Genomic DNA, 24,784 nt, shown 5'->3' on the forward strand with positions numbered 1-24,784 from the left:
TTTTTTTTTACCCAATTTGTCTAAAAAAATTGGAAATTGAACCGTGGACACCAAACGAAAGATTCCATTTTCTTGTTCCAATAAAACGAAAAAAACATCAAAAACGTATTTTCAGATGACTACCAAACGCAACCTTATATTCTAAGGAACCCGTTTCATGAAGTTAGAATCTCTTTACCACCACATCAATTAGACAGGGCATTTCCTTCCAAGAACAAGAAGAGATCTCTCCACCCATGGTGAAGTTGGAATCTCTTTACCACCCCATCCGACCCTTTAATCGGACTGGGCATTTCCAGCCGCCAAGAACAAGAAGGGATGGAAATTAATTATAAACGTAGAATCCAATAATTCACCATTGGTGTGGATGAAGAAAAAATCAATCCGTATTCTTATTATTTCTATTTTCTTGTGTCCTATATTGATCTAGCTTAGTGTTGAACCTTCTCTTAATCACCAAATCACTAGTTAAACTCCTGATTACAATTTTCAGGTGCTTGAGATCTTGTTCCTAGAAAGACCATTCTACCTATTTAAGAGTGTAGTTGAAGGTGTTTTGATGTAGTTGAACATCTCTAAATTTAAAATCCTGTATTAGGTCAAATATTGGCCGTGCAACCATGGTTCAAAAAAAGGGTATCGGATTGTCTGAATCGGCACGTTGCGATACTGATTCCAGGTTGATCCTGTATCAGAACAGACCAAGGGTAAAAATGTAAATAAAATCCAAATTTTCAAAGAAAAACAAGGATACTCAAATCATTTGAAACCATGTCTCACATGTCACAACCAAGATAGCAACAATCGTTCTTCTCAGTGGAAATAGTCGTAATTTCTTCATTTACATCCAACATATTCACACCAACTAAAGAGCGGTGAAAAGGGTAAAAATTGGTTACATCAAACAGTTCCAAGTCCAATATGTAAAATTGAGAAGATTCAACAGCCCCCCCTCCCCCCCTCTCTCCTCACTCACAATTTGTTCCCATGGAAGCCTATTTCTCTACAACTATTAATCCAAGAAATATATATTATCTTGCTTGGTTTAAGTCACCTCGAACACTTCCAATCTTAGAGTTGAGTATTGAAAACCCCAGCGGCAAACCGCATCCATGACAATATGCTGAGGTAGCATGACAGACTACAACTCATCTTTGGGTGATTGGAAGATATCTTCATCCCAGTGGTAGGGGAATTTCAATTTGGCTGCAACATGGGGCATGAACCAGTCCTCGTATATGAACCTGAACAGCAGATAACACAAAAAATTTAGACCACCACCATAAGAAACAAAATATTCATCACCCAAAGACAACATTCAAATGAAGACCAACAAGCTATTACAATTAGGTAGTGATCAGAAAGCCACGAGGTCACCAAGGGACAATCTGGTGAGAAATTTATTAATAGCAAAAATAGAACATGAATAGAGAATACTAACACTTTGACTGGTGGACGAGATATAACAACTAGCACCTGCAAGTCCTCAGCTTCATTTGCGTTCTGGATCTGCAATATTTGAACCGATAATCCCAGATAAGTATCACTATCTAACCTCTTTTAGTTTTTTAAATAAATTTCTATAACCACAGAAGTTAAGGTCAATCAGAAAAACCGGAAATATATCCATAATTAAATAAACTTGAATTTTCAATAGCTATCCACATATAATGATTTTGTAAAACAGAAAAGAGCCAGCCTACCTCTTGTTTTGAAGGAGGGTGGGGATGGGGTGGGGTGGGAGAATCCTTTTTCCATGCCCACTAAGGTGTTCATGTAATGGACAATTGTGATGATATTGTTCACATTCCTACCATTTGACACATGTGGCAATGGTTCCAGAATCAGGAGGGTGCCTTCTGGGAGAAAGATTCAAGTGAAGCAGTAAACAAAACCTTTCTACAAAGGTCTTCCGGTTGTTGAAGGCTATGATGTCATTAGCATAATACTGGAAATACTCAAACATGCAGTGTAGAAATTGTCTTTTTTTTTTTTTTGGTAAAGCAGTGTAGAGATTGTCCAGTGCAGCTAAGTGTTGGGAGATTATAATCTGCCCAAATACACCAACTTGAGTTTGGCATAAGTAAGTGTCAGACCAGACTAGCCAGGCTAGCGCCTTACATTAACGCGATAGTTGCCTGGACGGCTGGACCCCAACAAAACCGCCTGGACATTTAGGTGACACCTTAACAACTATGCTTTAAACCCCAAAGGATGGGAGAAATCTGATGGACAGATTCTCCAATACGGCCAATCTCGTTTACAGGAAAAGAGGCTCAAACTAGAGCGGCTGATAGTCTTCAAACCTCAATATTATAGCTCTATGACAATGGTGTCAACCTAAAGGTCTAGCACGCCATAGGGATACATGCTGGACAGCTTGTGTCAGATTTGACCCAGTTCTGATCCTGCTGTGTTGGTGTTCGAAGGATGAGGGTGGAAATACTGCAAATGGTGATGGACGATGATGGCTTAATGTTGAAGATAGTAAGATAACTTAGTCAAGCTAGAGTCCCGCTACTGCTCCTCTGTAGAAGTCTCATCTAAGCCCTCTTAAGTCACATAAGAAAATACTCAGATGGTATACTTGAAAATTCGTTGGTTACTCTTTGAGAGCAGCCAGGATTTGCATTAAATAGAGGTGGAAATCTTGTGTAAAGCACAATAACATCAAAAAAACTCTTATAATTCCAAAACCCCTTTGGAATTTCTCATACATGGATTACAAATCCTAAGCATAGAAATCTGCCCCCAAGACAGTAAATTATTCCCAAGACAGAGAAAACTGATAATGGAAGGGCATGTACTGCTGCCTTGGAAGATAAAAAAGCATAAAAGAAACTGCTAGAAGATGGACTCTACTAGCCAGAACTTGACTGCTATATAATGAGAAGGCTAGGCAGTGGGGCTGATCTTAGACTTCGGCAGTTAGGATGGCCTCCCTTTCGAATGGACTTCTTGGAGAAGTATTGGTCAGGCCTCTTAGAGGGACCAGTTGCTAGATCAGATGGATGCCATGCATCAACTCTCCCCGGGTGGAAAACATTTGTCTCTAATGAATGTAAAAGAGACATGTACTGGTCATAAATATCCAGGACGATCCGCTTGAAGTTGTTGGTATGGATCCAAGTGAGATCTGTCGTCGAATAGTCCTTCAACTTCACAAGAAATTTATAATAGAAGCCCCGGCCATTACGAGTCATAACATCTTTTATGTGTTACTTCGGAAGAGATTTAAATTGTTGAATTCAAAAAGAATGCCCAGTGTTGCATTCATCCAAGTGGTGGTCCGTGTAAGGTGTCAAATCGGCCAAATTGAATACATTGGTAATATTCATGTTCGGGGATAACTCAAGAACATAGGCATTTGAGCCAATCTTCTTTAGAACTTTGAAGGGGGGCCATTTTCTGAGGGTTCAGCTTGTGGTAGGTTCCAGACCCAATTCTCTCAGTAGGAATGCGAACCATAACCATATCTCCAGGCTTAAACATCACCAGACGGCAATGACTGCAGCATAGGTATCATTGCTAAGAGCAATTCATCGTCTTACATCAGCCTGTACTTCAGTGATGTGCTTAATGAACTCATTGGCTTCGATGCTGATTCAGGCATGTGAGGGAAGCGGACCAAGTCAATAGGTCATTTTGGCTGAACTCCAAGCACAAATTCAAAGGGAGAGTAGGGGTTTGCATCGGCCTTAAGGAATAGTGAAAGCAGTAGTCGGAGTGGTGACCGGGTCAATTAGAACAGGCTGAGTCAGCTTCTCTTCCTCCCATTGGATAGAGGAAACGAAAGTCAGCTCGACCAACCCTCGCTTGACCCGACCTATGTTCGGCGAATTTTGAAAGGTGCATCCAGTGGCTTGATTTACCAAACTATTGTAAGCAAATTCAGCAATATCAAGGATGTATGTCCACGTATTCTCATAATCTCTCACTAAGAATCGTATGAGAGTGCCTAAACTCAAATTGATAACCTTTGTTTGTCCATCAGTTTCTGGATGGAATGCTGTTGAGAACTTCAATTTGGTGTTGGTCTTTAACCACTGTGTCTTCCATAAATAGCTCATAAATTTGACATCTCAATCCGAAACAATAGACTCAGGTAGCCCATGAAGACAATCCAGCCTCATAAAAGTTATAGGGGCATTGGTAAGCCCAAAGGGCATAACCTTCCTTTCATAAAGTCCATCTTTGGTTTTGAAGGCTGTTTTTCCACTCATCTCCAAGACGAATGCGGATTTGATCATATCTGCTCTTTAAATCAATCTTTGAATAGATGTTGGAGTTGGAAAGCATATATCATCGAACCGAGGAATATGAAACATGTAATTCATGGTGATCTTATTGATAGCTCGACTGTCAATACATATTCGCCATGAACCATCCTTCTCTGGGATGAGAAGTATTGGAACAACACAAGGACTCATGCTTTCTTGGAGAAAGCCTTTCTTTAATAAATCATCAACTTGCCTCCTCAACTCCACATGTTGCATAGGGCTCAAAATGTAAGTGGGCAGATTTGGCAAAACTGCTAGCACAATGTCAATAGCATCATTGGAGGTAACTCATCGGGTAAGATCTCAAAAATCATTCAACAAAGTCTTGATAGACTTAGGGTAAGTTTGTGCAGGGGTGGGGGTAAATCCCTTGGTGACCAAGGCCAAAACATGGCCGGTCTCAATACTTAAAAGAGCAAATATTTTTTTGCCGCCAAGTGCTACATCATTGTCCTAAAATACAGGGTTGGCCAAGTAGGACATCTATCATACGCATAGGGATGACATCACGCCAAACATCTTCTTCATAATAACCCAACTTAAGAGGAATTGAACATCTTTCATTGACCACTATTGTGATACTTGATATGGTTGTGGATGCTTTTCTGCTTGGAGATTGTTTTTTGCAAGAAATCCTTGAGATTCAACGTTAACACAACTACCATTATCAACAATAACTGTGGTACTCTGGATCCACAGGCCATTCTGTTGTAGAAAATACATTGCTTCCGCCAATCCTCACCTTTGGTTTCAGCCACTAGGATACGATGAACAACATATAAACCACAAGGTTCCAAATCTTCATCTTGGATCTTGTTGACAAGGACATGCTCATCTCGTCATCTAGGGATAAGGGGTAAAGCATCATTAATTCGAAATCATCATCAGATTAAGGTTCAGTCACAGAAATATTAGCACGCCATTCTTTTTGTGGGCAGATTTAGCAAAATGACCAGGCTGATTGCAGTGATAACAGTTTGGGACTTTGCTACTTTCTTGCATAGGAGACTTCTACTTGTCAACATTTCCAGGGGTAGTACCTGAGAAGTGAGGGGGCCTATTGTTGAGAGGCCGGTTGTAAACAGACTTCCTGTAATCTCTGGTTCTGGTTGGGGTGTCAAAAGACCCCGAGGGTAACTTTAACAAATCTTCGGCTTCCAGGGCCTTTTGGCAACAATCCTTAATGTCATAAAGGCTAGTGGTCCCCATAGCTCTTCGAATCTCAGGTTTCAAACAAAACTTGAATTTGGACATGAGTCAAGCATCACTGGATTCAATACCAGAATGGGAGAGTAAAGAAGTAAATTGTTCCGTGTATTCAGCTACAGATAGGGTACCTTGCTGGAAGGTGTTGAATTGATTATGGAGTGGGTCAACAAAGGAAGGAGGAAGTTAGTTGTCCTTCAGATCATCCTTCATTTCTTCTCATGTTGTGATGGGAGTACCCTTTGCAAGCATTCTATTTTCATGCCTTTTCCACCATTCTCAAGCAGGACCAATTAACTCGGTCTTGACGAGTTTGATTTTTCTCAATTCAGGCATTTCAAACCATCAAAATAATCATCAACAACATTAATCCAGTTAATAGATACCTGGGGAATAAGCTTCCCATTGTATTCTTTCAGCTCCATCTTGACTTTATGTGTGTCATCTTGTCGAGGAGGATGAACAGCATTCCGACTAAAATATGATCATATGTGCCCTTCGAAGGTTGATGGATGACATGGTGGTGGTGGTGCATATGCACTAGTTCTCAAAGGAACTCTTCTAGCATTGTAGGAACCAGCTGGTGGTGGATGAATGATCACTTCCTGTATCCATACTAACGATTAGAGGTTGTCAGGCAGAAGACTGTCGCCGCTCCAAGGCTAGCATTCGAGCATGTAAGGCTTGTATGGAGTCAAGAATCTGTTTCATGATAACAGAATTTTCTTCGGTTGATTGAGGATTATTCTCTTGACCAGACGTGGCTATAATACCAATTTGGTGCCGGCCTAAAGGTCCAGCACGCCAAGATCGAAAGTTGGTAGAGAATAGCGGTAGGTGTTGGACAGCTTGTGGTCAGATTTGGCTCAGTTCTGATCCTGCTGTGTTGGTGTTTGAAGGATGAGTGTGGTAATAGTGCAAATGGTGATGGATTACAATGGCTGAATGTTGAACATAGTAAGATAACTTTGAAAACTAAAGTCCCACTAGTGCCCCACTGTAGGAGTCTTACATAAGCCCTCTTGAGTCACCCAAGAAAATACTCAAATAATATACTTGAAAATTCATTGGTTGAATTTGAAAGCAGCCAGGATTTGCATTATATAGAGGTGGAAATCTTAAGTACAGCACAATAACATTAAAGATAATCTTAGAATTCCAAAACCCCTTTGGAATTTCCCATATATAGATTACAAATCCTAGCCATAGAAATAGGAGTCTTACATAAGCCCTCTTGAGTCACCCGAGAAAATACTCAAATAATATACTTGAAAATTCATTGGTTGACTTTGAAAGCAGCCAGGATTTGCATTATATAGTGTGGAAATCTTGAGTACAGCACAATAACATTAAAGATAATCTTAGAATTCCAAAACCCCTTTGGAATTTCCCATATATAGATTACAAATCCTAGCCATAGAAATCTGCCCCCAAGACATAAAAACTGATAATGGGAAGGCACTTAATGCTGCCTTGGAAGATGAAAAGGCATTAAAGAAACTGTTAGAAGATGGACTCTGCTAGCCAGAATTTGACTATTATATGAAGGCTAGGCAATGGGGCTGATCTTGGACTTGGGCTGGCCAGCCTTTCGAGAGTGTACTTCTTGGAAAAGTACTGGTCAGATCTCTTTGAGCGGCTGATTGCTGGATCAGATGGATGCCTTGCATCAGATAGCAACTTAAAAAGATGATCTTCCACACCAAACTCAGATTAAAACAGTCTTCAGCAAGCTTGATAAATGACAGATGAAACAACACTTAATTGAAGAAGAAAAACAGAAAATAGAAAGGAAGAATGTGACCTTTGGCTTCCCACCAGCAGTCTTAGATCAGAATCACACTGAAACCAAGGATTTTTCACCCTTAACTGAGTCTCACAGCATGCATTCTTTCTCATAAGCAAAAGAAAAGGCTCAAGCCAAAATCTGATTAATCAAAATTCATGTAGAAGGTTGTAGCCCCTAATGAACTTAGATGACTGAAAAACATAAACTCTAATAAGGAAAGGCCTAAATCAATTCTTAATAAGGAAACATAAACTGACTAGGAAATGGACTCAAAATAGGACTGGACTTATAGAATCCTCATCTAGCCTACCTAAAATTCAAAGTAAAAACCTCCTTTCCCAGTTTCTCAATCTTTCCAAGTGGAGTTGTGGCTTCAATGAATGCTTGAAGAAACGATTGAAAAATAACAGAGATCATTGTTTGTATTGGTGTTAAGAGTCAATGAAATGCATACTGAAAGAAGGATTAGTTTCCATGACAGGACTGACTTTTTAAGCAGATCGACCACTGAAAGCCCTAGACACGGTTTGACAGCCTCAGCTTCACAGTTATTCATTTGCTTCCATGTGCAGAATGGCTAAGAGGCATCAGAGGATCGCCAAGGAAGGCATGGAATCGGGAAATCTGAATCCAAGAAGGAATATAGACCATAATTATATCAAGGTACAAATTTTGGACCTTTGGAAGGCCTATCTATTCCATATGGGGCTTTGGCTGTTACTTTCTTGAAATTAGATATTCATTGTTTACTTGCATACTCGTCAGTTCCAAATGTCTTGTATTTGTAAAACATTTTATTAACTATTAAACGATAGTAGTAGACAACAAAGTTTCAATTATGACTAAGTAAATGAAGTTCCAAAAGGTACTTCTACTACTATAACTAGAGATTTTACTCTAGAAAGTTTTACCTGATGAGCATCATTCACAGGTATATGAAATGTGCTATTTGGAAAGATGTGATATTCTTGTGGCTTTCCAGGATACTTCTCATGTGAACTTGCGGCAAGATAGAGAGTGCCACTCCCCTTTAAAACAATAAACACTTCTTCACATGAGTGCCTATGAATTGATGTTACTGATCCTGGAGCAAATGTTTGCAACCATACCTCAACCTGGAATGGAGACAGGAAATATCACCTACTAACAAACAGGAAAAAGTGGTGCCATACATGGATCAAAATACAACATCTACAACTAGTTCATTGCATCCATTTGACCTACCAAACTGCAACAATGTCCACAAAAGCAGAAAGGAAATGCTTCATAGTTATTACCCACATTCAATTCTGGGATTTAGCAAAGAATCATGGCTACATCAGGTGTTAGGTTCTGATACAGTCATCAAGTTTGGTTAAGGTTTTGCCATTGGGAATACAAATTTGGGTCACATAAAACAACAAAACACCACCATATTCTGGTAAGATTCACTCAGAAACCCTATTTTGTACCTCATCTCAGCTCCAGTAAACTTGGATAAGCAATGTTATATATAAAATTTCAGGTTGACAGGGTCTCCTAGTTACACAAAGTTGGTGAATGAAATTAAAAAGAAATAGCAGTAATGGCAGCTGTGTGTAAGTAGCAGTAACTCATAAGAAGCTCCCAATAAAATTATCAGGAAGAAACAAAAAATAAAGAGATCAATATAGACAAAAAAAAAAAAAAAATCACAATGGCTTGAAGTATACCTCTTTGAAGCCATGCAAAAGTGAGCCAGCAACTGTAACATGAGATAAACCTCCCCTCCCATAGTTACTCTGTGGAAGTTCACTGATGTTCCTCACAATAGGTACTCCTACATCATTAACATAAGAAATTATCCCCTTTCTGAATATCCAGGTTAACAAAACTATGCTCCATTCGGTTCCACCCCCCACCCCCTGCCTGTTAATACATCTTGTTGCTTAAGATCTTGGCGACCCATTGGAGTGATCACCACAACGTGAATAAATATTAGAAAAAGCAGTCATGACCTAAAACGATTCCATCTTGAAGCATCACTTCATGAATTCAAGTAAACGAGATTCCCAAATTAAATCCAATCAAGATGACTATCCGCCAATCCACCCACCCCCGGGGGATGAGATCCCGAATCCATGCAAATTTTAATGATCAAGAACCAGTAAGTAATTTTTTTTTATTTTTTTTTTGGTGATAGAAGAAATAACAAGATTCATCTTTTGTTTTCTTGCAATCGTTCTAAAGAGCAATACTAAGCATTGAGAAAATTTAAATTGGAAAGATTAGAGGAAAGTGAACTTAATTATAGCAATAAAGAGAAAAAAGAGATACCACCATTGGCGGAGAAGATTGAAGCTTCGATGACATTGGAGAAAAGAAGAGAAACGAGAAAAAGAATGGACAGTCCGCTCATTTCCTGCAATTAGTCTTGAATGTTCTTCGTGCTTCTCATACTTATATGAAATGGCATTCCGAAACAGTCGCTCGCCGTCTATTTCTCTCCAATCTATACAATGGCAGCGAAGCAAACTTCTTTCCCAAGTGTAAATATATAAACCCATATTGATGAAACTTTTTTTCTCCACGAATGGCCATTGGGGTAATGTGCGGATTTTTCCCATATAGACCAACATTAACATATATTTTCATCGGAAAAAAAAGCCTCAAAGCTAGTGTGACCTCTGCGCCCAAACACTATGGAGTATGGACGAAATGATCCCCCCCCCATAAAAAGGGAGAAATCCTATCTGTTAGTGTACGATGTCGTGTATTCCGCCATAATTTAATCTAAGAAGTAGTGGAGTAGTGGTGCAGGCGCCTCGACAGGTAGGATGGGGGTGTAGAGGGGCACAGTCTCCTCTCGAATTTTTTATTTGATGGCAGTTTTGTACTTTTCAGATTAGGATTTTTTTGTTATATATTTGTAGTAATGTTTCTTTTTATGTAATGCAAGCAATACTGAGAGGTGTGAGGACAAGCGCTGTAACTCTAGTCTCCATTGATAATGAAGTAGGATCTCATCTCACCGAATACGTAGGCAATCTTGTCGAATCTCGTAAACCTATGTGCATTGTTTGTTCTTGTTCTCCCATTATCTTCTACATCATTTTAGTGTTTTGTTTCTACACTATCATTGTTAATGCTTCCACACGCCTTCCCATTGGCCCCTACATTGGTGTAAGGCCACAATAACTTTTAAGCTATGTTTGGTAACCAAGAAAATAAAAGAAAAAAGGTAAATTTTTTGTACTTTTTTTCTTAGGTTAAAAATTTTTCTTTGCACTTGGTATGTCTTCACCCGAGAAAAGATTTCCCTTTTCAAATTGAAAATTCCTCTTGGGAATTGTGAAATTTTCTTTTGCTTTCCCAAAAATTTTCTTGCCAAAAACACAAGAAAACATGATAAAATATAAAAATATAATAAGACAAAAATGAATGATTACACAATGATTTCCTATGTGTCTATCTCTCTCTTAAAATTCAAACTTTTTTGAATTTTTTTTCTTTTCTTTTCTTCTCTTGGTAACCAAACATTCATACTATTTTTATTTTATCACCATTCCTTCTCTTTTCTTTTCTATATTCTTTTTTCTTTTCTTTTCTTCTCTAGGCTACCAAACATAGCCTTAGGGAATTCTCTTCCATATTTGCATGTGAAGTATTTCTCACACTACAGTGCACCATTATCTTTACTCACGTGTTAAGTTTATGTTGTGTTTAGATTTCAAGAAAAGAAAATAAAAACATTTCTAAATTATGTTTAGATGTCAGCAAAAGAAAGAAAAACATAAATAAGACTATTCATGACGACATGATGATTAATTTATGGATCTTTTCTCTTTCAACAAGTTCTTTCTTTTCTTTTTCTTCGCATCCAAACATTTGGTTAAAATAAAAAAGGAAATTTTCATTTTGACTTGGTTGATAGAGAAAAAAAAAAAAAAAAAAAAAAATAATTTTTGAATGCATATGTGTTTAAGTGGCATAAAAAAAAGGAAAAGAAAAGCTATCAATGGCTATGTTTATGTCAAGAAAGAAAAGATAAAGAAAAATACAATAAGACAATAATCAAGATGACACAATGATTTATTTATATGTGTTTATTTTTAAAAATTTCTTTTTCTTAGCATCTAAAAAAAAAAAGTTCCAAACTCCAATGGCCATGATTTTGGTGGCAGGTAAGGATATAAATTGGTCCCGTTCTGGGCTATCAATCTAGCTCCTTAATGGTTCTGACCCTAAGCATTCAAGACCAAAATCGGACCAACATACTAATCAGTTCCAAACCTGAGATCCAAGATCGTTAACTAATTGATAGACGGTTCTGATTCTTAATCGGTCCCAAGCACTATTATGGTCTAAAAAAAAAAAAAAAAAAACCAAAACAAAACAAAAAACAAAACTAAACTTAAGATTCAAGATTGTTAACTAGGCTCCTCCTATAAACTCCGATTGTTAAAAGAAATAGGAACTTCCAGAGCGTATCAAGCCTTCAACTCAAGAAACTTCATTTCCTGTCCAAGGAAAGATCTGGAAAAGAGAGTAACCACAAAAACCTAGAAAGAGAATTTGTAGTGTATGAAACCAACTTGGACCAATAAGGTAGTTGATTCCAAAAATTAGATCCAAAACTGGACCATTAAGTTAATGGGTGGGCCATTTCTGGTCCGGTTCTCTATTCTGGTCATAAATTAACATCCCTAGTGGCAGGTTCATGTGTCACAATAGATCGGGCCACCCAATTGGCAGTGGTAGATTGGCTGATTGCTCCCCAAAATGCAGTCTCCTGAGCCAAACACTGAGCCAATTGGATCATTCTTACCATCCAACACATCATGATATTTTAGACAAAGCCAAACAAACATTAAAACAGTCTCTATAATTCCATTTTTCTTACAACACCTACAAGCTTATATGAAAGGCATTACCTCCAAAACAATGTACTAATGCGAAACCCCAACTAGCCTTTGAAAGCATCGAAAGAGGGACTCGAATCCTCTCGAGTTTGCCTGCCCCTTCAGTGTGCAGGCATGCAACGCAAGTGCTTCCCAAACCCCAACTATCTGATGTGCTATGGAGGGGCTGGCAAACTTGAGAGGATCTCATTCCTCTTTCGAGGAACATAATGAAAGGGACAGCCATGGAGTTTTTAACTGTTCAATAGTATTTAAGCTCTTCATAGCAATCTTCGAAGCTTAAAGCTGTTAAAGAAATGTAGGATCCCAGATTGAGAGACAGTCCATTCAAGATATGAGAATGCATTTATCGATTGTGAGTAGTGAACCATGCCCACAACCCATCACCACCTATAGAAGGTCTGGTGTGAAACCCAAGTCCTTTAAAGTTCTGTACTTTTGATCCATCAATAATCTATTTGGTAACAGTAAAAAAAAAACATTTATTCATGTACTGTGACACCCAAAAGTAGAGCACTGTAATTAGAACTTATAACCTAAAACAAAAGCAATAGGGTTGTATTCCATTGAAAGAAGGGAGAGGAGATTTCAATTTTAATTCGCTGCATATTTTTCAATAGGTCTCTTGCTCTGGTGAGCAAAAAATTCCAGAAAAAAGGAGAAAACTGGGAACAGTAGAACCTAATCTAGCTGGTCCCTATCTCTCTGTATCTCAGGCATATCTCAGGTACAAGGCCATAACTCTCTTCACTCACATTTAAGAGTATTTTTACACCAGGCTAGAGCTGGACCAAGCCATGTATAATGAAAACCCCAGAAACCTGTGTCAGCAACAAAGTCCCACTGGTTAGGGAGATATGGGTGCTCGATTTCTGCCCAGAAAATTCCCTCCAATGGCTGCCGCAGGGTGTGAACAGAACAGCACCAACAGGGATTGATGTTTGATTTCAAAAGCTTATGATCAGCCTGCAGATGGAACTTGGAACACACCAGAAAACAGAGAAATTAAGAAAGAGGAAAGAAATTGATTGAAGGATGAGAAGGGGGAAGAAGATAGGTTGGCTCAGCCTCTCACCCTCTCACCCTCTCAAAGTTTTAGGCGTCTCACCCACTCAATCAACTCTTCAGCCATGAAGAAACCCTTCAATTTCATTAACTCAAACTTATCTTGTCTCAATGACTACAATTGATCCCTTTAAATAGGCTGGGAAGGCCTTTACAAAATAGGAAAGTAATAGAAAAAGAAAACTTAGTTCCTTGGCCAAGAAGAATAACTAAAAGGAAACTAAGACAATGAAGACCTTCCTAATCCTAATCTGAAACTACTTAGTTGAACAAAGAGAATAAAATATAAAAGGAAACTATTCTTAAGTCAACATTCTTCTAGAAACATTCCAATTTCCTCCCCACGGCTGTAACCTTGCTGACCAAGCTCACAATGGAACAAAAACCAGTATCGATAGGAATTTTTTGGGGCTTCACAGTTGGCTCACATAAGGCTTGGTTGGCTGGTTCAATCTGGAACTGGACAAGGGCTTGATTGGACCAACTGCTGTTTCTCTTTCTCCTGTGGATATACTTCAGTCCATGCATGGGAGATGCAACACTCCCATAGCAGCTCAAACCCACAAATTATGAACTCAAAAACAAGGGAAAAGAAGCATCTTTTTTTTTTCAAACAATTCACTTGAAAGAAACTTACAACATTAAGCATAGAAAAAGAAAAATGGGAAGAACAACATTGAGCTTTTGTAGCACATTCTGAACAAAAGGGAAAGACAGGGAACAAAAGAGCATAGTAAACATTTAGGCTATAGCATTTAATTAACACTAATGACATAATAGAAGAAAAAAATGATACTTACAAATTGCTTGTAGCCAATACTGTTTGTCTCAGCAATTATCTCAATCAAGTACCAAACATCATTATCAGGAAGTCCTAACCCAGCTTGACACCAAAAAGTACATTTTCCAACCATGGTATTTGTCCATATATCAAAAGGTCTATTTTCCAACCATAATATTTATCCATCTATTTAAATATTTTCTACATAACGCTTCAGATATCCCAATCTCATCCTAGGAGGTAGAGCAAGAAATGCCTTAGCCTTCCTCTCGTTTTCACAGAGACAGTCATATGCCACAATTATTTCTTCCTCAGATAAACCCTCCACCTCCTGAACAGAAGCTAATACAACTGATGGATCCACAACTGAATTAGCAGTGCGCTCCACTGAAGCAGCAGTGCGCTCAAATGAAAGTGCAGCACGCTCGAATGCTTGAGCCATCCGTCCAACATTTTTCCCCAAATTTTTAATTTCTTTAGCATATACACGTCCAACCCTCTTCCTTTTCTTCTCATTTGTTTGTTGATCAGATGATGCTGCTCTTGAACTCACTCCCACATTTTTTGGTTGAGAAGTTGTCATGGAACTCAATGCAAGTTTTGACCCTCTCCCAATCCCTTGAGTGTCTTCCTCAGTGTCCGAAGGTGAATTGAGATTGTCCACAGGTACTCTCTCCTCAGAACTACCCCTTAGATTGTCCACAGGTATTCTCTCCTCAGAACTACCCCTTAGACTGTCCACAGGTACTCTCTCCTCAGAACTACCCCTTAGATTGTCCAGAGGTACTCTCTCCTCAGAACAACCCCTTAGACTGTCCACAGGTACTCTCTCCTCAGAACTACCCCTTAGATTGTCCACAGGGACTCTCTCCTCAAAACTACCCCTTAGGCTGTCCACAGGTACTCTCTCCTCAGAACTACCTGTTAGATTGTCCACAGGTACTCTCTCCTCAGAACTACCCCTTAGACTGTCCACAGGTACTCTCTCCTCAGAACTACCCCTTAGATTGTCCATAGGTACTCTCTCCTCAGAACTACCCCTTGAGCGTTTCCGCGATCTTGCCCACTCTCCAGTTGCATGATCTCCTCCAAATACCTCACACATCTTGTCAAACAACTCAAACCTCTTCTTGTTAAGCTTCTTGTCCATGTCTGGATTTTTCTAGAGATGAAAAAGTCGATACATTTAGCCATAGTAATGTATAACATTAAAAAGAGTAAAACATTAAACTATTTCTAAGTATTCCATTGACACTTGAATATATTATGCTGATGGTAGAGGAGTAAAATGAAGTACGTGTGAAGTATTTAACCATTACCAGTATAAATTCTTTCCAATGCTCTTCACTAACATCTAACATTTTGGTTTGATCATTCCATCCAATTCCACTTCGACCAATCAACTCTAACACTTTTCTGTGGGTGTTCTTCATAGTTTTGAGGCGATTGATGATGTGTTGCCGTGAAAGACGGGAAGAGAATTGTTGGTTTAATGCATTCACAGCCGCGGCGTATGCAGTGGGTTTAAACCCATTTGGGCATTTCTTCCCCTCTTGAACTTGTTGAAGTAATGTTTCAATCATACACCGGTCCATAGCAGGTGACCAATGCATGTTCTTCCTATCCTTTAGCTCGTCAGATTCATCCATCCCTGATATAAACATTAAAAGTTATAGCTATTAACCAAAATTAAAAAAAAAAAAAACATGATACCATTCATTAAAATTCCAAAATTGACAATCAGAAGAAAATAATCATTCACAGAACAGAAGTTTTAATGGAATTTTTAATCACAGAGAACTTTTATGTCAACCGCACACAATGTTTAAAACAAGCCCTTACAATGACAATCATAAGCAAATAGATTCTGTGTTCACAACTTTTACATCACAACAAAAAGATTTATCCAAAAACAAATAGATTTTGCGTTCACAACTACTACATCACATTAAAAAAAAAAAAAAATCTATCCATGACACTGTTGAAATTGGTTGTCATTCCACAAGAGGTTTGTAATTTCATTTCTTATCCTACTACCCTCATGACCCTCTTCTGCACTGCTAGATGGGACTTCAACAAGATCATAAACTTCAGGAGTTTCCCTACTCAAATCAGTATCCACGTCCCCTAATAGACTATCATCTGGCATCACTCTCCTAATGTGATTATGCACCATACAACAAGCTAGAACAATGTCAATCTGCCTTTCATATGAGTATCCCGGCTTTGAACATAATATGCCAAAACGCTTCTTCAGAACACCACATGCCCGTTCGATGACATTCCGTAACAATGAGTGCCTATGATTGAATAGCTCTTTTGGTAAATTAGGCAAACGATCTCTAACATCATTTAGATGGTATCGTAACCCACGATAAGGAGTAATGAAATGCTTAAGGAGAGGAAAACCAGCATCTGCAAGATAATATCTCCCTACAAAAAGAGGTGGAAAAAAAAAACACCCATAAGTAGAGTTGTGGTAACATTTTTCATAAAATTATGTAGTGTATTGATTTATTTATGTTGAACCATAATTACACTAGAGTTGAAAATCTACCTGCATGGCAAACAATCCCATGTTCCATAGAAATAGCCGATGCTAATACTCTGGAATCTGAAGCAGAACCCTCCCATCCAGATAGTACAAATGTGAATTGCAAATCAAAATCACATGCTGCCAATACATTTTGCGATGGCCATTGATTTGGTCCCTTAAACCTACTCTCAAATGTGGGTGCAATTGATACTGGGATATGAGTTCCATCAATAGCCCCAATACAATCCTACATAAAGTAATTATTTTGTGAATTGCAAGAAAATGTAGCATACAAATGCACATATTTTTATTCACATATTATAATAGAAGGACAATTTACCTTAAAGTAAGGCATCCATTTGTTGTTGCTTGCAATATAGCTTGGTGTTTCATTCTTTGGTGGACGAATAAAATCATCCTGCATGTCAAGGAGTACATCGAGCACTAATCGAAAATACCGACTTACAGTCTCACCAGATCGCTCATAGGTGTGTACAATGGATCGGTTTCTCTCATTGTGTCCCAATATGTGTAAGAACATAGCTATTTGTTCCTCTACCTTGCAATGAATAGTATCATTTAATCTACTAGTTCCTCTAAAAATATGAACGAACCGATGAAAGCAATCATCAGTCATTCGAAGCATGTCTTTACAACTTTGGGCTACTGTCTCATTATTCCTACAATTTCTGACTTTCAAATACGAATTCCTAGGGGGTTCATTTTCAGAGTGTTTCTCAAGATGAGGGCCTATGGTAGTAAGTTCCACAGTAATAGCCGTTGTAGATGCCAATGCGCTTGCCATCATCCATTCAATAGTGTTCTGTTGAAGACTCATCTGTACAATATATATGATATGATGATTTTGGTAACATGGTAAAAAACACACAATAGTAGGAATACATTGATGTTCAAACTAACAATACCATTCAATAATTACATACAAAAACAATAGAACTGATATTGGGGTCTTAGTTAAAATACGTATAATGGGGTCTGTGGTTTGTATGGAAATAGTAGTTTGCTTAAGTGTCGTATGTTGTCTAGTAGTAGTAGAGTTTTGATTGAGGGTGAGCAAGTGAGTGAGTTTAAGTCTTGGAATCTACCATAGCAAGTACGTGAGTTTAAGTCTTGTTAGGAATCTTCCATAGCAAGTATTTGGTCAATTTTATCTTTGTTTACACAACTTGAAGGAACCATTGTTTAGTTGGTTTAGAAATCCAAAATAGGATCAATCTAGTCTTGACTAATAGGATTGTATTCCTACACGAATTTAATTGATTTTTCTGAAAAAGGAAAAAAAAAATAGTTTTATATGTTGGTTATTGCCAAAGCCCCTAGTCTGGTTTGATTCTCTCTTTTGAACACTCCTCAGGTCTGATATCTTGCATCTTCTTTTCCCAATATATTCTTCCATCTATTTCTTAGTCTTCTTCCCTAACTTCTTTAATTGATCTCCCTTTTCTGCTGGTCTTCTTTTTAATTCTGGCATTAATCCTCTGCAAGTCCGGTAAGTGGCACATGGGACAAATCTGAGTTTCAAGATTTTCCCATTGTGAAAGGTAGGAGTCCTGTCTCCCAGAACCCACAAGAGAGGCAGATAATGTCAATGAGGAGCCTTATTTGAAAGCAGGGGAAAAAGTTGATCTCAGTTTTGATAGCTTCAAAAGAAGGTTAGAGTAGAGGATTGAACCAAATATGTGGTAATCTGTATCTAAGATTACCTTGACATTTTCCAGTTCATCTGAACAAGTTTTAGAGAAAATGATGCAGCCATCTAATCAAAGAAGAAGATAAAAGACCTTGAACCACCTATAGGACTCCAATTTTAACCCTGAATTAGTAGTCTAGACAGGTATTATTGAGAAACTACAAGTTGCCAATATATGTTTCCCTCATGAAAGATAAGGCCCTCCAATTCTTAGGGGTTCAGATAGGTTCCTAATTTCACTCAAACATTGCAGTGATTACTAAAGAAAATGTAAAAGCGTGCCTATAATACTTAAGCATTTCCTACGATACTAGAGTATTTCCGCCATGAAAGAGACCCAGCCCTTCTATTGCGAATTTGAATTAAAAAAAAAAGGGGGGAATTCCAGATTGCTTGGTGGCTGATTGGCTGAAGAACAGAAAAGAATAGGCAGACTATGCTACCTGAAAACAGCAAGGGATGCAAATTGGGCATGCAAAGAATCCTGTCTGGTGTTCTATTTGGTTTACACGAAGTGTCCCAATTGGGGCATCCACAACTCTCGCCCCCCCCCTTTTTCTCTCCAAACAACCAAACAATAGGTAGTGTCAGGCCAAGGGATCCCCCATCCCGCCTCTACCCTACATGCCTTGTTAATTCTTCAAAAGGTAGTGAAACCAAGCCATGAACACTTGCAATGGTGATCGCAATTCAACCAGTTCAAGGTTTAGCGGATTTCAGAGAATGTACTATGCGTTTGTGGAAGGGCTGAAAAGCAATGGGGAATCGATTGCATGCAGAACAGTGGGGGTTTCTACTGCTGGACAAATATGAGTGGGTTAACCCTGCACCGCTAACAGGGGTTATTTCATTCTCAAGATCTAGAGACAGATTAGAAGAAAACCTTCTTCCGTAACTCCTTAGATTTTTGAAGATATCTTAAGAAAAAAAAAAAAAAAACCCAAGATTGCAAAGACGAAGCAAACCTACGTAAATCGATCAAAAAATCTAAAAAAAAAAAACAACAAAAATGAGAACCTGAAAGGAATTACCAAGATTGCAAAAGACGAAGCAAACCTATGTAATCGATCAAATAAAGATAAAACCTAAATTGAAGCAAACCTTGGCAGTGGAAGAAGAGCTTCCTGATCAGAGATCGAAACCTATATCAGTGATGTGTCTTGCTTGATTTTGGTAGTAGAGGAAACCCTGCTTTTTGCTTCTCCGCGGATGACGCTCACAGTGATTTCTCTCGTTTTGAATTGAGTTTTTCTCATCGTCTGAGCGCGAGAAATAAAATTTGAGCGCCCAACGAAAATTTCGTCAGGAAAGGTTGAAGAATTTAAATTTTAAATTCTATCGAGAGTCTTCCAACCCTACCTATACAGCAACCAAGTTGAAAATTTTGTTTTTCTCTTCTTTACTTGGCATCCAAACAGAACTATAGTTTTTTTCAAAGTGAGAATACGTGGGAAGGTTTATAATTGAGATCAAGTTTAAAATTTGAAATTTAATCATCCAGATCCCTTATTTCTAAAACATTTAATAGTAAAAAATGACATTTCACCCTTTCATGGGGCACAATTAGGAAATATTTGATCCTTTATAATAATTTACCATTTGGCAAACTCCAATTAGATTGAAACTTGACATTTTAATAGACCTAGGGATCCAACTATTCAAAAAAATTAGGCCCCATCTGATTAGTCATAGGTAGATTTTTTTGGTAATTAGGTAAGTGTCCTTACTCAAACAGTGTGTTTAGTGCTCTTCACTGCTTTCAGTGAAAGTTGAATGTTTTTCATTCAACTATGGTATGACTAGGTTGTGGGGTTAGTATAGGTCCGCGGGACTAGGCCTGGACACCAAAAAAATAAAAATAAAGAGAGAGAGAGAGAGAGAGAGGAGGAAGAAGAAGAAGATAAGCGTTCTTAACTTGACTATTTAGGAAATTTTCATCTATTGAATAATACTATATAGGGAAGTGACTACCAAAACTTCTTGTGATGTAAATATAGAATGCCTCTAACCACATCGGATTATTATACCATACATTGATTTAGTCATTTAGGGTTCAAAATTTGAAATATTATCAATACATGGTTGTGTTTTCCAAATTGTTCGAATTTACCTAGTTGGCATGTCATGCGACAGAAATCACATGCATGCTACCTTCTACTTACCTACACCATCAATCCTGCAATTATTTGAATGGGAGCCCAAAATTTGTTGATAAATAAGAGTGAGGGGGTTGTGGTAGCCCAATAACCAGAATGCTAGGTTAAGCCCAACAACTTTGCTTTTATCAATCATCTAGTATCATTTTTTACTCAAACTTAGAGCATAAGTAGGCATACTACATTTTTTGTTCACACATACATGTACTTACTATTCAAGTAAAAAAAATTTTTTTTTTTTTTGTCCAAGTAAAAGTTTACAATTGGATAAAAAGAGGGCAGGGGGGGGGGGGAGGCATACTTAAAACCTACAAAAAAAAGTTAGTCATTTGAAGCACAAGCTAAAAGGCACCTATAGCATATTTAGGACTCCAAGAGAATAAAAGAAAAGAAATAAAATGGTGAGAAAATAAAAAGAGTACGTATGTTTGGTAACCAAGAGAAGAAAATAAAAGAAAAGAAAAAAATAAAAAAAATTTGAATTTGATGAGAGAGAAAGACACATAGAAAATCATTGTGTAATCATTTATTTTTCGCCTTGTTATGTTTTCAAATTTTCTCATGTTTTCTTGTGTTTTATGCAATATTTTTTTTTTTTTTTTTTGAACAAATGAAAACTTCACAATTCCCAAGAGGAATTTTGAATTTCAAATGTTGAATCTTCTTTTGGGTGAAGAGATACCAAGTGCAAAGAGAATATCCTAAACCAAGAAAAAAATACCAGTTTTTGTACTCTTTTATTTTCTTTTCTTCTCTTGACTACTAAACACAGCCTAAAGGGTTTAACATGTACTTCCGAAAATTAGCCCATATTAGATTGGGCTACCCTAACTCTTGTTCTGGATGGTGCAATGGGTCCATATTGTTGGTGTCGGAAAATTTTGACTCTTGGTTGGAAGTGGGCATTGGGTCTATTTTAAGATCAGGTCCTACATTTTCTTCCCTTCCAATTAGGTCTATAGCCTTAGGATATCACCCATTTAGAAGGCGGAAATGGTGGCAGTTTCATTCAACATTACAACCAGAACCTATCTCCACATCAACTACATCAGATGATGATAAAATTTGATCATCAAAAATGGTGTATTTGATGCATAGATGGGTCCATTTAATGGTGGTGTTCCAGCCATTTGATTGGATGATCTTGACCGTCGGAAACCTTTTGGATTGTTATGATGGGTTTGGTAGAAAAGGAGACATAGTTAATTGGACTCCCAGCCTGGAGAGTGTTTGCCCCAGAAATCTTCCAGTGGGCCCAATCAGATGGTGGGTTCAGTTCCCCTCCTGGCTGGCCCATGTGTTTTTCAGTGTCACTCCTTATGGTTATATTTTGGGTAAGGGATCAGCCAATGTGGAATGGAATCTCTCTCGTCAAGTCAATAAGATCACAGGAGAGGGAATCACATGGTTGGTGTATAAAGACCCATATATTAGGAAAAAAAAAAGGTATCAACAACGAAAGTGTGAGAAACTAATGATACCGGCAGCGTGGCCATCATTTTTCCAAAATCTTTCCAGATGTTAATAAAGGGCAACACTTCAACAATGTCCTTCATGAACAACTCAGTTTGAAACATAATTTAATCCAAAAAAATCTAACCTGTCTTGTAATTAGCAAACCACAAGCATGTTTTATTAGCAGAAAATATGGTTTTCAAATACAAAGATTATAGTAAGATATGAGACCCACTTCTAGACATTGTTTCTAGATGCAAAGGCAATAATGAGACCAAGGATTCAAAACATGGAATTAGGACCTAGATCGATTTAATTCAGATCAATCAAAATCAGTTAGGAATCGACCAGAATGGGTCAGATTATGCCCTAACATTAGAAATGGCATATGGATCAGTTAGAATCAAAATCAATCTCAGTCAATTCCAATCATGAAACCCCGGCTCAAACCCACTAAAGGGAAAAAATCCCAAACATCGCCATTCATTTTCCTAGCACATAAATCATGATGGATCAGATATGGTTAATAGAAATTGATCAGACTGCCAATTTATCAATCCAAAACTCAAATTAATAGATCATAATACTCAAAAAAAAATAAAAAAATAATAATAATAAATTCTGGTTTTTGATTGCTCCAGCTTTGATCACCCAACAATTTCTTCACTTCAGTGAAAGTTTTGGAAGGGAACATGAATTTGTGTAGAGAGAGAGAGAGAGAGAGAGAGAGAGAGAGAGAGAGAGGTACTCAGGGACAAATGACAAATGACAAATGACAAATAGAAGAGAACAAAAAAACAAAGGAGTGTATCATCCTTTAACCTTTTATAAGACAAAAGAGATAAGGGAGGGAGTAAGCAAGAAAACACCATTCAGTCACTTCCTCCCCACTACACATCTCTCTCCCTCTAAGTTCTCAAAAATCTTAGGCGTGACACACCTAAGTGGGGTGCATTATCATGATGATCCCACCAATTCAAATTTCTACATCATCTCCTCCCCTCCCCTCCCCACCCCCCCCCCCTTCCCTTCCCTTCCCTTCCCTTCCCTTCCCTTCCATTTTACCTCTCTAATCTCAACCCAGCCATAATAGATAACACCCATGAATGCCGAAATTCCACATCGTCATCATCATCTGTCATCCATGATCTCATGACACCCATTCCCAACCCAACAAGAATTTCACATCTAAACCCTACTAACCTACTCCCTCTCTTTTCTCTCTTTTTTTGAATATCCATCTCTAGCTACCTTGAACTCACCTTTCCCGGCTACTTCCGGCGAGTCGTAAACGTTTGGAACACAACACTACCAGCCGCTGGGAACTCATCCACCACACAACTCCGACAACTCAAGCCAAGTGGCTCAAGAGCATTCTTCACACGTGTCCACACATCTTGACCCACACATGTTGTTATCGACACTGACATCATCGCCGGCCGGAAAATCTGTACCACCTTCTTCAACATTTCTCCGATATCTTCCCTATCGTCATCATCGGTGGACCCCACACACTCGAAACTAGCATAGCTGTAACCATCTTCTGGTGTCACGTGTATCGTGGAATAGTGGGACCCATCCATACCATTCATGGAATACCCACATGGGTCGAATGCAAAATCACACACAAGTCCACCCGGAATGATCTCTCCAATACCCGTCAATGAAGTCATCTCTCTTCCAGCCACGTCGCCGGAGTTACCATCTCCCGGCCGCCGGTAAAATTTTCGTGCAAGAACCCGATCAAGCTCAGTCATACACACCTCTATGGTGAACACATCAGCCATTTGTTCTCCAACCACATGATCTTCATCACTAGCACAGTAAACATGCCACGTGTGTGATGGCAACTTAGAAGGCATAACACAAGCTTTTCTGTAACAAAGGTTACCAGGCAAGCTTTGTTCTAAGTACATCACTTCCTCTCTAAAGCTACTATGAGGAAAAGGCTGAGCTTGGGGAAAGATAAAGTTACCTCTAGTATATCTGCACCCACATACCCTTAAACCCATATGATGAGCATGAGATAAGAGTGGAGGGATTGATTTGAGAAGTTGGGTAGTTCCACAGGTCTTGATGATAATCTTTGTAGGGTAAACAAACAAGCTAGATTCCGATAAAACGTAAGCATCGAAATATCGGTTACCAACGGCCGATACCACGGTACATTGCACAGCATCTAAGACCTCCTCAATTGATTCAAAATCAATTCGCCGGAGCCCGATACCAATCACCGGATCATCACCGGAGAATTGGAGTTCTAGGCGTTTCTCAAAACCTTCGAACCCAGAAATAGCCATGAAAGAAAGAAAGAAGACCCTTAACAAGTTCGAGGAAACCTTACTTGGTAGTTTAAGAGAGAGAAAGTAGAGAGACTTTGGTGAGGAAGTGATGTAAAAGGAGAGGGAAGGGTGGAAGAGATTTATAAGGGGAGAGGAGAGGAGAGGAGAGGAGAGGGGGTGAGAGGAGGGCCATGGGCATGCGTGTGAGGCAACCAAGAACAATGATTGCAGGCATAATGAACGAGATGATGATTATTATTTTTGTGAGATCTTCATGAGACAGGAACGGGAAAACGGTAATTCATCCCCACGCGTATTCTAGTGGAAGTCCCATTTAAAAAAAAAATTAATATATATATATATATATATATATATATATTTGGCATATTATCACATCCATTCTAAGAACTAGGACGACAAACAATTTATTAGGAAACTTTCTAGAGATTACTCGAAACAAAAGGAAGTAATAGAAAATTTTTGTACGTGTACTGTGGACGTAGCAACTTATTCCATACAGACGTGCCTTGTAATAAAGAAGGGCTGTAGTACTACTGTAGTACTAGTATTTATTTTAGCTGATAAAATTAACTAATGTTGGTGGGTCTAAAAGGGTTCTTATTTTTTGCCACATCAACCACTG

General features: G+C 38.4%; 3 protein-coding genes across 6 annotated transcripts; all 3 read right to left on the reverse strand.

Annotated features, from left to right (window-relative positions):
* Positions 1-795: 795 nt before the first annotated feature.
* LOC122056991 (auxin-binding protein T85) lies at positions 796-9,777 on the reverse strand. Of its 3 annotated transcripts, none has more exons than XM_042618968.1 (5): positions 9,574-9,771; positions 8,967-9,073; positions 8,187-8,390; positions 1,442-1,509; positions 796-1,244 (listed from the first exon to the last, which is right to left on the reverse strand). In XM_042618968.1, exons 1-5 carry the CDS (start codon positions 9,650-9,652, stop codon positions 1,142-1,144), a joined length of 561 nt encoding a protein of 186 aa, XP_042474902.1. In that variant the 5' UTR covers positions 9,653-9,771; the 3' UTR covers positions 796-1,141. The 3 variants fall into 3 exon arrangements, with proteins under 3 accessions (XP_042474902.1, XP_042474901.1, XP_042474903.1); XM_042618967.1 differs by having other exon boundaries at positions 9,571-9,768; XM_042618969.1 differs by lacking the exons at positions 796-1,244; positions 1,442-1,509 and adding an exon at positions 4,324-7,150 and having other exon boundaries at positions 9,571-9,777.
* Positions 9,778-13,951: 4,174 nt separating this feature from the next.
* LOC122058187 (protein ALP1-like) lies at positions 13,952-19,604 on the reverse strand. Of its 2 annotated transcripts, XM_042620733.1 has the most exons (4): positions 19,350-19,572; positions 16,878-17,375; positions 16,559-16,784; positions 15,759-16,434 (listed from the first exon to the last, which is right to left on the reverse strand). In XM_042620733.1, the coding sequence occupies exons 2-4, from the start codon at positions 17,373-17,375 to the stop codon at positions 15,968-15,970; spliced, it is 1,191 nt and encodes a 396-aa protein (XP_042476667.1). In that variant the 5' UTR covers positions 19,350-19,572; the 3' UTR covers positions 15,759-15,967. The 2 variants fall into 2 exon arrangements, with proteins under 2 accessions (XP_042476666.1, XP_042476667.1); XM_042620732.1 differs by lacking the exons at positions 15,759-16,434; positions 16,559-16,784; positions 16,878-17,375 and adding exons at positions 13,952-15,163; positions 15,321-15,652 and having other exon boundaries at positions 19,350-19,604.
* A 3,307-nt stretch (positions 19,605-22,911) lies between these two features.
* Positions 22,912-24,319, reverse strand: LOC122058289 (S-adenosylmethionine decarboxylase proenzyme 4). Its single transcript, XM_042620904.1, has one exon. It carries the CDS (start codon positions 24,157-24,159, stop codon positions 23,131-23,133), a length of 1,029 nt encoding a protein of 342 aa, XP_042476838.1. The 5' UTR covers positions 24,160-24,319; the 3' UTR covers positions 22,912-23,130.
* Positions 24,320-24,784: the final 465 nt, after the last annotated feature.

Source organism: Macadamia integrifolia, chromosome 12 (assembly GCF_013358625.1).
Source record: "Macadamia integrifolia cultivar HAES 741 chromosome 12, SCU_Mint_v3, whole genome shotgun sequence".
Lineage (NCBI taxonomy): Eukaryota > Viridiplantae > Streptophyta > Magnoliopsida > Proteales > Proteaceae > Macadamia > Macadamia integrifolia.

Excerpts from the sequence above, each read along its gene's own strand:
- LOC122058187 (XM_042620732.1), bottom strand. The coding sequence starts at position 15,650 with ATGGATGAATCTGACGAGCTAAAGGATAGGAAGAACATGCATTGGTCA. Across the intron at positions 15,164-15,320 it reads ATTGGAAAGAATTTATACTG|AAAAATCCAGACATGGACAA; the intron begins GTAATGGTTAAA and ends TTTCATCTCTAG.
- LOC122056991 (XM_042618967.1), bottom strand. The coding sequence starts at position 9,652 with ATGAGCGGACTGTCCATTCTTTTTCTCGTTTCTCTTCTTTTCTCCAAT. Across the intron at positions 8,391-8,966 it reads TTTTGCATGGCTTCAAAGAG|GTTGAGGTATGGTTGCAAAC; the intron begins GTATACTTCAAG and ends TCTCCATTCCAG. Across the intron at positions 1,245-1,441 it reads TCTCGTCCACCAGTCAAAGT|GTTCATATACGAGGACTGGT; the intron begins GTTAGTATTCTC and ends TCTGCTGTTCAG.
- LOC122058289 (XM_042620904.1), bottom strand. The coding sequence starts at position 24,159 with ATGGCTATTTCTGGGTTCGAAGGTTTTGAGAAACGCCTAGAACTCCAA.